The following is a 14181-nucleotide window of genomic DNA, read 5'->3' on the forward strand; positions in this document are numbered from 1 at the left end:
CAAGCATTCTGGGGTTCTTATTTTTCCTCTGTCAGATTAGGACTCATTACGTTCAGTTTTGCTAATTCTATTGCCCCTGCACTCACCTGGGAGAACTGGAAGTAGCTTCTGGCTCCTGACTTTTGGATTAGCCTAGCTCCAGTCACTGTGCCCATTTGCGGAGTGAACCAGCAGATACAAGATCTCTCTATGTATATATAACTTTGCCTTAAATTTCTACTGGTGAGGGTGACATTGTGGTTTGGCTGGTAAAGAGACTGCTTGTGATGCCATCATCCTGAGATGGGGAGAGAGAGAGAGAGACAGAGAGAGAGAGAGAGAGAGAGAGAGAGAGAGAAAGATCTTTCATTTACTAGCTCACTCTCAGGCCCAGTAAAGCCAGGGCTGACTCGGACTCTTGCCAGGAGCCATGAAAATGCCATCAGGGCAACCAAGTACTCGAGCCATTACATCAACTGGGATGTAGAAGGGGAAACCCAGGCATCTTGTATAGGATGCAGGCAACCTAAGAAGCATCCTAATTGCCGCACCAGACACTTACCCCAAAGCCTATTACTCTTCACCCGCTTTCGCACATTTTACATAATGTGAACAGTACAGTATGTGAAATCTGTAACATGCTCTTTTTGTGCAACATCATAGTTCTGAAATGTATCTAGCTGACACATACATGCAGCCCTAGCTGATTCCTTCTTAAAATAGCTATTTTATCATTATTATTTTCTTTTTCATTTACTTGAAGGGCAAGGAGAGGCACAAAGAGAGAGATCCCATCCCATATTTCAGGTTGGGCAAGGCTAAAAGTCAGGGGCTGCATCCAGGTTTTCCATGTGGGGGGCAGGGGTTAAAGCACTTTAGTCATCTGCCTCCCAGGCACTAGCAGCAAGCTGGCTGGGGCTCAAATGGGCACTCTGATATGGCACATAAATGCCCCAAATAGAAGCTTAACTTGCTGCACCACAATGCTAGCCCACAGCTAATTGGAATTTTTAATGAATGATACCTAACTCCACCATATGAACATGCTCCAATTCTCTTCAGGTTCCACTGTATTCCTAAAAGTGATATTGTAAGGTTTGGTGTGGATATAACAGATCTTATTTTTCTATAAGAACATCATTCCATCTTTGCAATCTAGGCCAATAGAGAAATGGGTTATGCATGCAAAATGTCAATCTCCAGATTTCAATTCTGGGACTTACAAAACGAGCCTAATAATACTACTGGCCACAGAGAACTGACTTAATAAATGTCAGTCACTTGGAGAAATCGGTCTCAAGAATTTAGGAATAAGATTCCTCTCTGAATGCTAAACTACAAATCAACACTTTACAGGTTAGAGCAGAAACATGAAGACAATAAAACAAACAATAAATAATTGCAGGGCCAGCAACATCTGACCATTAAGAAGTATTGTCATAGCTTAAGAAACACGTCAATCAGAACGCGGAGGCAAGGAAAAAAGAATCATCGAGAGGTAAACGCTGGCAATCTGTTCATGGGAGGGAAAGTTATGACTAGCACCTGGCAATGTCTGCTAATCAACTTAAAAGGCTGTTCTTAGCACAGAGATAAATATTGGAAATTAGAGCCAATTCTCCCTTAATATTCTGCTGCTATTGCTGAATGAGATGAATGCAATAGGTGCTTTTTTTACACCTGATACAAATAAGATTAATTTATCTTGCTCTTGCAAGTCTAATATCATATTCCTATGAAATTTCCTACTTTTTTCTGTATGAGCTTTATTATTATTTTTTTAACCACAGATTAATATATTGGAATCTTGGCAATTCCAACAATCATTTCAAATCCATGTGTATTTCAGTCATTATGATATTTTTTTTAGGACCAAATCACTTTGTGCCTAGATAAAAACAAGTCTCTGGAGCTATCAGTCCAGATTCAAGTAAACAAGATGCCGTGACACGTGGTCCTGACTGCCCACCCAGCCTTTCCCTGGGCTGGCTACACAGCACCTCCGCCAACTTCCTGCTCTACCAGCTTCTAGAATATCCCCTTCTTGAAAGACAACATTAAAGTAATTGGACAGGGTTCTAATAATGCAGTTATTGTTGAATCACATATTTTGCTCACACTTGGCAATAAATGTAACCACTTTTTTCAAGCAGAAAATTTTATTCTATTTTCCACTATTCTGTCAGCAGGCAAGCAGAAGTAATATTTCCAAATGTTTGCTGTAAGAGGCTTCTAATGGAACAGAATCAGGGCTAGGAAAAGTCTACTTCATTAGCTCTGCAAAATGTTAATTCATCTTGTACTGAAATGATGATGAACAGGTGCTAAACTATACTGGCATCCTGCAGCTAAATGTGAATTTCTATGAAAAAAGTACAGGCAAAGCTCAACTGGGAATATGTTCAGCTTCACAAAGTTATTTTATAGTTGGTTGATGGAAATTCAAGCCTGTCTTAGAAAAACATAGGATGATTTCTTGGTATTGAGATTCTCAAGTCTGTCTATAAAAGCCAAGCTAACCAATAACAAGTCAGACTTTATATTAAAGGGTTTCCAATGCACATATGAATGAGACACAATCCTCTGTTTTATTGCCTACAATGTATTCAGAAAGATGGACAAATGTAAATAGCTTAATATAAACTCAAGGCAATATAAACAAATATAAACAAATGTACAAGGCAACTTACTTATATAAAGAAAGGAGTAGTGAATGGAAGAGTTAAGAAGCTGAGAAGAAAAAAGTTGAGGAAAACATTCAAAGATTTTAGAGGGTCTTCACAAAGGATGAAGCATACATGGAGGGATGTTGGTTGATGGGAGAGGTAGTCGACTTTCAAGGTGAGAAATAAGGAGCTCCTTGAAGAGCTGGGTTGCTGAAACAGGTGTGAAGAGGCCAAGCTAGAGCGTGGGGCTGGACACAGAGCAGGAGGGCTTGCACTGCCTGCCAAGGAACGGGCACCTTAAAATGAATTTCTTTAGCCTTCAAGGCAGTCAGAATAGAAGGTGAAAGGCCATAGGGTAGATATGAATTTTATTTTATAAAGGTTGACAGTTTAACAAAAGAAAATCTGATGACTAATCATGCCAAGTTCCTCTTTATATGCACAGTAGGTATTCTTGTATCTTATTAAGTGCCAGTTCAAGATTTTTCCTTTTTTTAAAAAAAAAAGATTTATTGATTTATTCTGAAAAGATTTATAGAGAAGCGGAGAAAGAACAGAGATTCCATCCACTGGCTCACTCCCCTGCGGGCCACAACAGCCAAAGCTAGGCCAGACCAAAGAAGCTTCTTCTGGACCTCCCATGAGAGCGGAGGGGCCCAGGGCCTTGGGCCATTATCGTCTGCATTCCCAGACCATCAGCAGGGAGCTGGTGTGGAAGCAGATGCTGTTACTGAGTTGAGTGCTCTCTATATGGTCTACATGCACTTCCTTTGTCTGATACATGCATACTGATTATTACTTTCTAATGTTCTCTTTTAATGAGCAATAACTTTTAATGCTGCTTAAGTCCACTTTATTTTTTAAACAAAAGCAGAGTTATGCAGAGAGATCGACCTTCCATCTGCTGGTTCACTACCCAAATGGTCACAATGGCCAGGATGATCCAAGCCAAGCCTAGGAGCCTGGAACTACATGCGGGAACTACTCCTATATAGGTGCCAGGTATCCTAGGACTTGGGCCATGTTCATCTGCTCTCCCAAGTCCATTAGTAGAGAGCTAGATAGGAAATGCATCCAGGACTTGAACCAGTATTCATATGAAATGCCAGCTCCTTGAGTCCAATTTTTATAATACTTTAAATGCTTTAATAATTTTTTAATGTTTTTTGAATACCCCAATGTTGAAAAAAAAGTCCATTATGATTTATTCTAAAAACATTATTATTCTGGCTTTTATATTTAAGCTACAATCCATCTTGAATTGATATTTGTATATAAAATTAGGGGTCAAGGCTCATTTATTCCCCACATGGATATTAAGTTATTCCAGCATCATTTGTCAAGAAAGTTTTCTGTTCCCAATTGAGTTGCTTTGGTGCTGTCACTATAAGCCAGCTGCCTATGTAGTATTTTTGAACTCTATTATTTTTCATTCCTTTATTTATATATCCTTATGGCAGTATCACCCTGTCTTAATTACTAGAGAGTATTATAGTAAATCTCAGAGTTAGGCAGTATTAGTTAGTCCTCCAATTTTCATCTCCTTTACATGATTGCTTTCAGCTATTTCTGGCCTTTGCTGTTCCATATACACTTCTGAATCAACAACTGATTTCTACAAAAGATTCTGATGGAGTTTTAATTGGCTCTTTATTTGGTTGAATCTGTAGATTAGTGGTTTGCAGGGTGTGAACGCTGGACCAGCAGCATCAGCACTGCCACCAGAACATGTTACACATGCAGGTATCTAGGGCCGGTGCCATGGTGCAGGAGCTTAAGCCTCTGTTTGCAGTGCTGGCAACCCACAAGGGTGCCAGTGTAAGTCCTGGCTGTCCCACTTCTGATCCAGCTACATGATTATATGCCTGGGAAAGCACAGAAGGATGGGCCAAGTCCTTGGACCCCTGAGCCCATATGGGAGAACTGGAAGAAGCTCTGGCCTCCTGGCTTCATACTGGTCCAGCTCCAGATGTAACAGGAGTGTCCCTGAAAATCAAAGATCTCTCTGTGTCTTGCCTTCTTTTTGTAAATTGACTTCCAAATAATAGTAAATAAATCTTTTAAAAATAGATAAATGAGCCACTGTTAAATAAAAACAAATACAAATATCCAGGCCTTCTTATTAGACCCAGTAGATCAATACTTCTGAGATTAGGGCCCAGCAATCTCTGTTTTGGAAGAATTTCCAGGCAACCCTTATATACTAAGAATCTACTCTTGCGGATCAATATGGGGAACTCAAACAGCAAGACTGCGCAGTCGTGAAGAGTTACTTCACAGTAATTTGAGTTTGCTTTAATTTTTCTCACCAACACTTCACAGCTTGAAGAGCATAGGCCTTGCACATATATTTTGCTCAATTTATCCAAAATAATTCATGTTTTCTGATGCTACTGTAAACAGTATTCCCACAGCCATGGGCTTTTTAAACATTATTTTTGTTCATTTGAAAGACAGAAATACACACACACAAATATTTTTTATCTACTGATTGACCCTGGATGCCTGCAACTGCTGAGGGTGGGGCAAGTAGAACACAGGAGCCAAGAGCTCCTTCCAGGTATCCCAGGTAGGCGGCAAAAGTCTAGGCCCTTGAGACATCATCTGCCACCTGCAGGGTGGATAGCAGCAAGCTAGACCAGAAGCAGAGGTGAAATTGATCCCAGACATTCCAAGATGAGATGTGATTGCCCAAGCAGCGGCTTCACTTGGTGTGCCAAGTGATGCTAAGAACTAATGTACGGCTATAAGAGTCACTGTGTACTCGAGGAATAGCACTAGCGTGGATGAAGAATGAAGAAGCTGTGACTCAGGAGAGCACTGAAGGGGGGAGACTGCCAACAGTACAGGAGAGTGGCCTGGATGCTGACAGAGAGAAAAGTGATGACCAGGTACGTAGAAATACACTTGTATTACCAAGGTCATCCACATTGGCGGCCCACAAAACGGAAGAGCATTTTGGAGGGGGCATGTGTTGGGGTGTGGGAGGCAGGAGCAGGTGAATCTAATTTTTTAGCTGGATAAGGGAAAGTGAGTACAAGTCACTTCAGGGTAAAGAGGACTCACCATTTGTGATTTCATTTGTGTTTATGTGGTGGAGAAGGACTCTACAAACCTACTAGCGGGGCATGGTAATTTGTTAACAAAGAAAAAAAGAGAAATCAGGATAAACGAAAAGGTGTGTGTATCTGTCTGTATTTACTGCAGAGGGTAGAGAAAAGCATAAACAACAATGTGGATAATAATGTTTTAGGAAGGTAGCCACAAAGGTGACAAGAAATGACAAGAAAGCATTGTGGGTGGAATGATTTGGTCTCATGGGTCTGAGACCAAATGGAGCTCACCTGCCAACCAGCAGGGGCTGAGTGCCGGAGCCCACTGGTTGTGCTCCTGGCAAGTGCTTTTCTCTTTTGCAAGGAAATGCAAAAGAGAAAGGAAGACAGCAGCCCCAGATTGCAGCGGAAGGAAATGCTTCCTGTCTCCTGGGCAGAAAGTATACAAGACCATACGCTAACGACTTTTTAGGCTTTCATTTTACAAAACACGTTTATTTCTTAGAAAATTAGTTCACAAATCTTTATGCAATTTTTTCAAATAAAAGTTATGAAATAACCATGTTTTTGAGATGCATGTATCATAGCATTTCTATACCTCATTTTCTGTTTATCACCAAATCACACATTTTTAGGGTTTCAAATAAAAACTGAATGATGAATCACTGAGTACTATATGTTTCATTTGTTAATTACATATTTGAAAGTCTCCCTGGATACCTGACACAGGTAAATACAGAAAATTAAGCGCAACATAAGAACATGATTTGGATGAGACCAATCAGCACTTCTTAAATGTGGGATTAAAAACCAACACCAACAACAACAACAAAAAAAAACTTTCTATAACCAGAGTTGCATGACCATGCACAACTCCCAGGGCCAGAGAAAATGATCCGATGCAAGCTGCCAGGAACCAGACTTCGACAAATGCTACTACTATGCTTTTTAAGTTTTCAATAGTTCATTAAAATAACATATTAATTTTATGTTAGTCTGTAGAGTGTATATTTTATCACTAATTGGTGTTAACAGTTATTATATTAATAAATCATTTGGTACATAAAACATAGGATCATTTTCTGTGGAGCAAAATTAACACTTTTTGGGAAGGTGCATCAGGCTTTATGTCTCCTTGGGAGTGCAAACTCCCAACCGAGAAACAGCGCTACAAATACAAATCATTTGAGTATTTCCTGTGTCTTCTTACCTCCATGGTGGGGGGAGTCTTTCTGGTTCTTCTAATCCAAGCTAGAAAAAAAAAATACAGTTTTTCATTAGTTAAAGAAATATTTTATAATTTGCGTATAAAAATGATTTTTGTGCTCCTGCTATATATTGTTTAGGTCTTAGGGATAAATTAGGAATCGAACACATGAAATCTTCCCTCTCCTATGACACATCTACAAGCAAAAGTGGTACAGAAAATCACAGACACAATGTCAGGTGGTGAGTCACATTAAGGAAACAATGTAAAAGTGCAGTGACGATGAAGAGGGTCAGTTCCCATCACTAAAACCTCAATTTCATGTAAAAACAGCAATTCAATTTTGCGCATTTATGGCATCCAGACCAAATCACAATACAGTAAACATCAAGACAGGGTCAAACCTTCACTCTTTTGGAGATTTAAATTTGATCTTGTTTAGTTTACAAAGGAAGGGACTTAGGAAAGTTCTTCTTTACAGAGATATTTCCTCTGATCCATTCCAGCAAGCTCTCCTGACTCTGACTGTATCAGGGTCTTTAGCTCTACCACTTAGACGTGGAGAGACACATACCTGCTAAGTGCCTGCTGGCGGCTGGGCTATGTGCTGAAAAGCGAGTGAGGCCGCTGCCTCTGGCAAAGTTATCAGAATCCTACCGAACAAACTATAGCGCGCAGGCTAGCAGGTTTGAGAGTCAGGGTTTCTGGGTTCAGAGTTCAACTTCATCACTTATGGGCCATGTGTGTTTTGTGAGGCGAGTTGTTCAATTTTCTAAGTGGCAAATTTCCCATCTGCAAAATGGAAGTGTCTACACTTTGGGGTTGTTGTGAACGATAGGAGATAATACAAATGCTTACTTGGCTAAGAGCCCGGCTGGCATACAGGAAGCACACGAGCCTAAGTTAGAACTATTGTCATTATTTTAGTCAATAAGCAATGTATACTTTTGTAACAGACTGAAAAAAAGTAAACATCAACCACATCTGGTTGGGCTATGAGGATGTACAGGAGACTATGGAGAAATAAATACACAGAGGAAATACAGTCTTTAAAAAGCAGAAAACTTGAGGCTGGTGTTATGGGACACCACGTTACACTGCTGCTTGCAATACAAGAATATTCTTTCCAAGCACCAGTTCCAGATCCAGACACTCTGCTTAGGGTCTGGTTTCCTTGCTGGGGGAAGGCAGCAGACAGCCCAACTGTTTGGGCCTCTGTTATCTACTCGGGAGACCTAGTTGGAATTTTAAACTGTTGGCTTCAGCCTGGCCAAGCTCTGGCACCTCAGGCCTTTTAGAGAGTAAACCAGTGGACTCAAGATTGATTCTCTCTCTGCCCCTCTCTGTCCCTCTGCCTTCCAAAGAATAAACACATCTAAAAACCAAAAATAGAAAGCTGAGTGTGCTTAGTTTTTAAGGTTGGGTTTAGCTAAGATATCCACATTTAATTAATTAAGCTAAGATATCCACACCTCATACTGTAGTAACCACGTTTGATTCCTGGCTCTGGATGTTGACTCCAGCTTCCTGCCAAGGCAAACTCCAGCAGTGATGGCTCAAGTAGAGTCCCTGCTACTCGCATGGGAAACCTGGACAGTGTCTCTTTCTCTGTTTCTCAAATTAAAAAGGGATGGATATTTAGCTGAGCAGTTAAGATGCTGATTGGGATGCGTGCATTGAGTGTCACAGTTCAATCCCCGTCTTAGTTCTCAACTCCACCTTCCTGCCAACACACATCCTCGGAGGCAACAAGTGACAGCCCAAGGAGCTTGCTCCTTGCTACACTACCTGGGAGATCTGGACTGAGCTTCTGGCCCCACAAGCATCTGAAGACTGAACAGGAGTTGGGATGCACCAACGGAAGATATTTTTCTATTACCTAAATACTGTGAAAGATCAACACTTTCATCCTGAGAACATTCTTCCAATTTAGAATTAGAAAACATAGTTTGGCGATATCAAAATTCCCTTCTACAGTTAGGGAAATAAATAATTCATGAAATGTTTCAATTTGTTCTTTAGACTCAAAATAAGTTATTTGTTTATAGATTTATTTTTCTTAAAGACTCTTCTTTTAAAATAATTCAGTATCATCTATATGTCTCCAAAAAATTATAAGCAATAACCTTTCCGCTTTAATTTCGATTATAAAGTGAATTAAGAAAAAAATGAACTGCTAGAGCAGGGTAAGTTAGAGCCTATAAGACTAGCTCAAACCATCATTTATTTTTATGGGCACAGCTCGCTTCCGCTGTGCTAATCTGCTGCAAACCATCATTTATTTTTAAAAGGCTGAAGAAAAATCCAAAGAACAAAATTCCATTATACATAAAAATGACAGAATTTCAAAATTCAGTTCTGCAAATAAGGTGTTAAAATTTATTTGTTTTATTTGAAAGGCAGAAGAGACAGGGAGAGAGAGAAAGAGATTCCATCTGCTAGTTCTTTCTCCCAATGTCTGTAAGAGCGGGGGTTACACTAATCCAAAGCCAGAAGTCAGAAACTCAATCGAGGTCTCCCATGTGGGTGGCAAGCACCCAGGCACTGCTTCCCAGGCTGCGCATTTGCAGGAGACCTGGTTGGGAGAGCAGCTGGTGCGCAAACCCACGATGTCCGAGAAGAGATGTGGGCGCTTTATTGAATGTCTGGACCGAATATGTGCCACCTGCCCCCTTCACCTTGGAGTCTTGTGTGACTGCACAGGGTAGAGGCGGTAGGTGACAACTCAACTCAACTCTCTGGTCTCTGCCACCAATATGGCTCCTGGTTTTGGCCTGACATGGTCCCAGCTGTTGGAGGGGACACTGTCTCTTCTGTTGGCCTTTCAAAGGAATTAAATAGATAAAACAAATATTACATAGTCTTTACTGTCAGGGAACATTATTTTCTAAGGAAAGACAAGAGATCTTCTTTTAGCTTTATTCTCAAGGATTATTTAAAGGGTCTTTGTATTACAGAGACATGGAAATATAATTGGTTAAATAAGTTTTCCACACTCATAGTCCACAATCACAGAAATCTGAAATGTTTTATTGAGATGATGGTTGATGCTAGTATTGTTCATTACATATTCAGTAAAAGTTACAGCAGCAAGTGTTCGATGTGATCACTAATTTATATAAATCATCCCCACTTTTCCAACTGCTACATTTAACAAAAGAAATGTCACAATGAAGGTCAGAGAAGGTTTAGGGGGAGGAAATAAGAGAAAACATTAATATCAAACCATTACTTTTTTTTTTAACCTCAAAACAATCTGAAACTATCCAATTAGAAATTATATAATCATTCTGTCATGGCTAATTATATCTGTATGTTGGATTCTGCATCAATCCTCATTATAATGTAACTACTATTTGAAGAGAATTTAGCAAGATAACTGGACAGTTTATGCCATAAGATCCTAATGTTCTTTCATCAATGTTCATTTGCATTCTCATCAGTATGCATGAGATTTTACTGAACTTCAATACTCCTATTGGAACATAACACACTGTAATGAGCATAAAAGTGAGCGTGCAAATTAAAGCTGCTATTAATCACTACAAGAGACTAGAAGCAGGCAGGAAAACACTTCGTGAAGCACACAATCTTCAAATCTCCACAGGCACTCAACATGGCTAACACGCTTTCAGAAGCACTGCTGACGGAGGCTATGGAAAATGAGAGATTCCATAGCAGGTTCAGCAGGTGACCAATTCAGATTCAGAGGTGTGAAAAGGTTATCAATAGTCTGCCTGCAAAAGATACCACATTTGAAATGTGCTGTTTGCTGAAGAGACTTAAGTCTAGCCTCATCTTCAAAAAAAAATTAAATGAGAGACGCAGACACAGCAGCACGAGCATTTGCATGCAAGCGTACACACACACACACACACACACACACACACACACAAGCTGAAGCAGTAGGCAGGAATTCAAGCGAGGTCTCCTTTGTGAGTGACAGAACCCAACTACTTCAGCCATCAGTCCCACGACCCAGGGTTCACACCGTCAGGAAGCCAGAGTCAGGAATCCCAGGCATGGGGCACACACACCTAAGAAATGATCTTGTCAATTATGGGTGTTAACACTTCACAAAGAGCTGTAAAAATAAGAAATGGATATTTCTCAAATGTGAAAAAAATTCCTCAAAGGATTTATTTTGAAGAGAGTCATTTGCTGATTGCTGATCTTTAAGCTTATCTCAAGGATAATATTAGGTTAAGTTATAGGTTTTGAGGTGCGCCTGGCTATTACTGTTCGTTTTTTAATTCTATTGAGATTTACATCGAAGACAGTGAAGCCATTTTAAGTATGCCATTCCATAAGTGCTAAAAAAGAGTGTACGACCCTGTGACCAGCACTACAATCAGAATATAGAACATTTCCATCACCCCCAAAGTTCTCTAGACTTTAGACTTAAATGTAACATCCATTCTACCTAATCTCACTTACAGCCCCTAGGCAATACATGATATATGTACTTTCTGTCACTGTAGGTTAGTTTCTGTTTATCTATAACTCCATATAAATGGAATCTTGCAGCAGTCTGGTGTCTGTCTTATTGATTCAACATAATGTTCTGAGGTTTATCATGTTCCTATATGAGTAGGAAATATTTGCTTAAGGCAGCCTCTACAACCCACAGCATTTGGTTCGGATGCCTGTGTATAATCTCCTTTTTGTGAGTGAGGGCAGAACCAGTGGTGGGTTACTTGTAACTATGACAACACGGCAAAAAGGATGGGACATATATGACCACATGATTACAGTATACGAGGTTCTGACACCATCTTGAAGGACAGTCATTTTCCCCCTGATTAGCTGTAAGGAAAGGGCAGCTATGTTGGGAAGCCTCATTTGGTTAAAACTGCTGGTAACCTCCAAGATTCATCAGCCAAAAACTCTGAAGAGGTCACTGTCACAGTTTCAGGCAAGTGAATGCTGCCAGAGACCACACAAGTGGGAAGGTGGCTCAAGCCTCTAGATGACAGCCCTGCTTGACGGACAGCTTGATTGCAGCCTTATGAGATGCTAAATAGAGATCCTGGCTTGGGTGTGCCTGGGGCTCCTGACCACAGGAACGGAGAGATAATAAATATACTTTTTTGGGGGGGGTGTTTTAAGCTGCTAATTTTGTGGTGACAGAGATACAGAGCCACAAAAGCAGACACAAGGAATTCCACGGTAGTTCATTTTATTGCTATTCAGTATTCTATTTATGGAAACATGGCAATTTTTAAAGTCATTTAAAAATGTTGGCTATTTGAGTGATTCTCATTTTTGGAGCTATAATGAATAAATCTGCTATAAAAAAATCCAGGCACAAGTATATGGGTAGCCTGTCTTCCATAAACACTTCAGCAGAATCTCTGCTACAGGTTAGGAACACATTTAAATGTATTATGAATAACTGATAACTGTTTTCCAAAGTATTTGTACCATTTTATATTCCACTCAGAGGAATTCTTGGTATTGAAACTCTTTCAAAGTTTCGCAAGTTTAGTGCTATGGTATTTCATTGTTTTTTGGTTTTGTTTGTTTGTTTTTAATTTTCTCATCTGAGAGACAGACAGATGCTCCCATCTGCTGTCCTTCTCCCTAGATACCCACAACACTCAGAAGAGAGGGCAGAAGTCAGGTGCCAGGAACACAATCCAGGTGACAGATAGTCATTGACTGTCAGCAAATCCTGGTGTTTGCACAGTTCTAACAGATGAAGAGTACAACTCTTCCTCCCCAGCCCCAACGTAACTCTGGTCTAAAACACAATGAACCTTCGGGACAATATCACAAGAGCCTCCTGCTAACCTCTTTGCAATGAAAAATGGAATGATCCAGCTAAATGTAACTCTGGAGACTATGACTATCCTTTTCAAAACCCTCCGACAGCTAGCTCCCTTTGTTTTACACTGGACGCCCATAGCACTACAAAGCCCACATGACTGGATATCCTGGGAACGTAAACCTCATCTCCTATTATCTTCTCTCTGGCTCCATTCCATCCCAACGTGTGAGTCACACTGGACTTCCTCGCTGTTCCTTAAACACCTGAGCATGCTCCTGCCAGTTCTATGTATCCGTGTGGCCCACATCTTCTGTCTGTATTCAAAAGTCATATTCTCGGCAAGGCCTTTGGTAAACTTGTATTAAAATTGCCCAAACCACCCGATACACCTATGCCTTTCCCTGCTTTACTTTTTGGTCATCATTAGTACACTGTTTAGTTATTTCTCTAGCTTTCTGTCTTCCCCCCACCTATTTGCCTACTCCAGAATCTAATTTCTGTGAAAACAGAGGTATTCAGTAAGGATTCGGTAGGAAGGAGCATACTGTTTAATTCATATCAGACAGGCTGCATAACGTGGTATCTGTATTTTGCTCCTAATAATTAACAAATGTAATAGTCACATGAATCCAAACATACCTGAGGTTCCTTCATTCATTCCTGGAATCAACACCATGTACTTACATTATTTTCCCTCTCCTTCCCTGTACATACTGTTTTAGCTAAGTTTATTTACATTTTAATTTATTTTTTCATGGTTTAAAGTTTTTATTTTTTATATATAATTGATGTGTACCACCATAAAAGTAATTTTTATTTCAATGTTTGGCTGATACATTTGTTTTAAGGCATGCCCTGTGGGATAGTTAGGCTGAATTAGTGGATTAGGACAGAGGCATAAAGAGCACTAAAACTTTATTCTAATTCTCTGAAAGTCTCAAAAGCTGAGAAATGAGTCATTACCTCTTTGTTTATTTATAACTTAATTTATTTCTATAAACATCTTAATTCTATTCTATTATTGGGGAAATGATAAAATAGGCTCATTATAAAAAGGCACAAGCATTATTTGAGAATTGCAAATGTAGCTTATAACACTGGAAAGTCTGTTAAAATAAGAAAGCCCAATTACTCCTCTCAGAAGTTGCCAATTTATATTCTGGATTTCCTCAAACAAATCTTTAGTAGCTACCCATATTTATGCTCTTTTTTTCACAGTTCTAGTATTTTCATAGCTAATGAGCAGAAATGGAAAGAGATATTTTTATTAAATGATATTTACTTTCACATGCTGGCATAAAAGTAACCAAGTGCCTATAGCTACCACATGTAAGGTGTCCTGCTGGGCCCACCAGGAAGCGGTGGTTCTACTACTTACCCGTGTGTGGAGCTACTCTAATTTAGGCAATTTATCTAGCCTTTCCAGACCTTAGATGCTCTGTCTATTAAATGTGTACAGTTAGAGTGCCTAGCTCATAGACTTGTTGTGAAAATTAAACACAATAA

At 39.8% G+C, this 14181-nt stretch overlaps 1 protein-coding gene across 1 annotated transcript in view; it reads right to left on the reverse strand.

Moving 5' to 3' along the window:
- NDUFAF2 (NADH:ubiquinone oxidoreductase complex assembly factor 2) overlaps positions 1 to 14181 on the reverse strand; it is a 131705-nt gene that overhangs the window by 32867 nt on the left and 84657 nt on the right. Inside the window, exon 3 of the mRNA XM_058680100.1 lies at positions 6909 to 6949. Coding sequence (XP_058536083.1) covers positions 6909 to 6949 — 41 coding nt within the window. The remainder of the gene's footprint in view (positions 1 to 6908; positions 6950 to 14181) is intronic.

The sequence above is a fragment of the Ochotona princeps genome, chromosome 23, assembly GCF_030435755.1.
Source record: "Ochotona princeps isolate mOchPri1 chromosome 23, mOchPri1.hap1, whole genome shotgun sequence".
NCBI classification, from domain to species: domain Eukaryota; kingdom Metazoa; phylum Chordata; class Mammalia; order Lagomorpha; family Ochotonidae; genus Ochotona; species Ochotona princeps.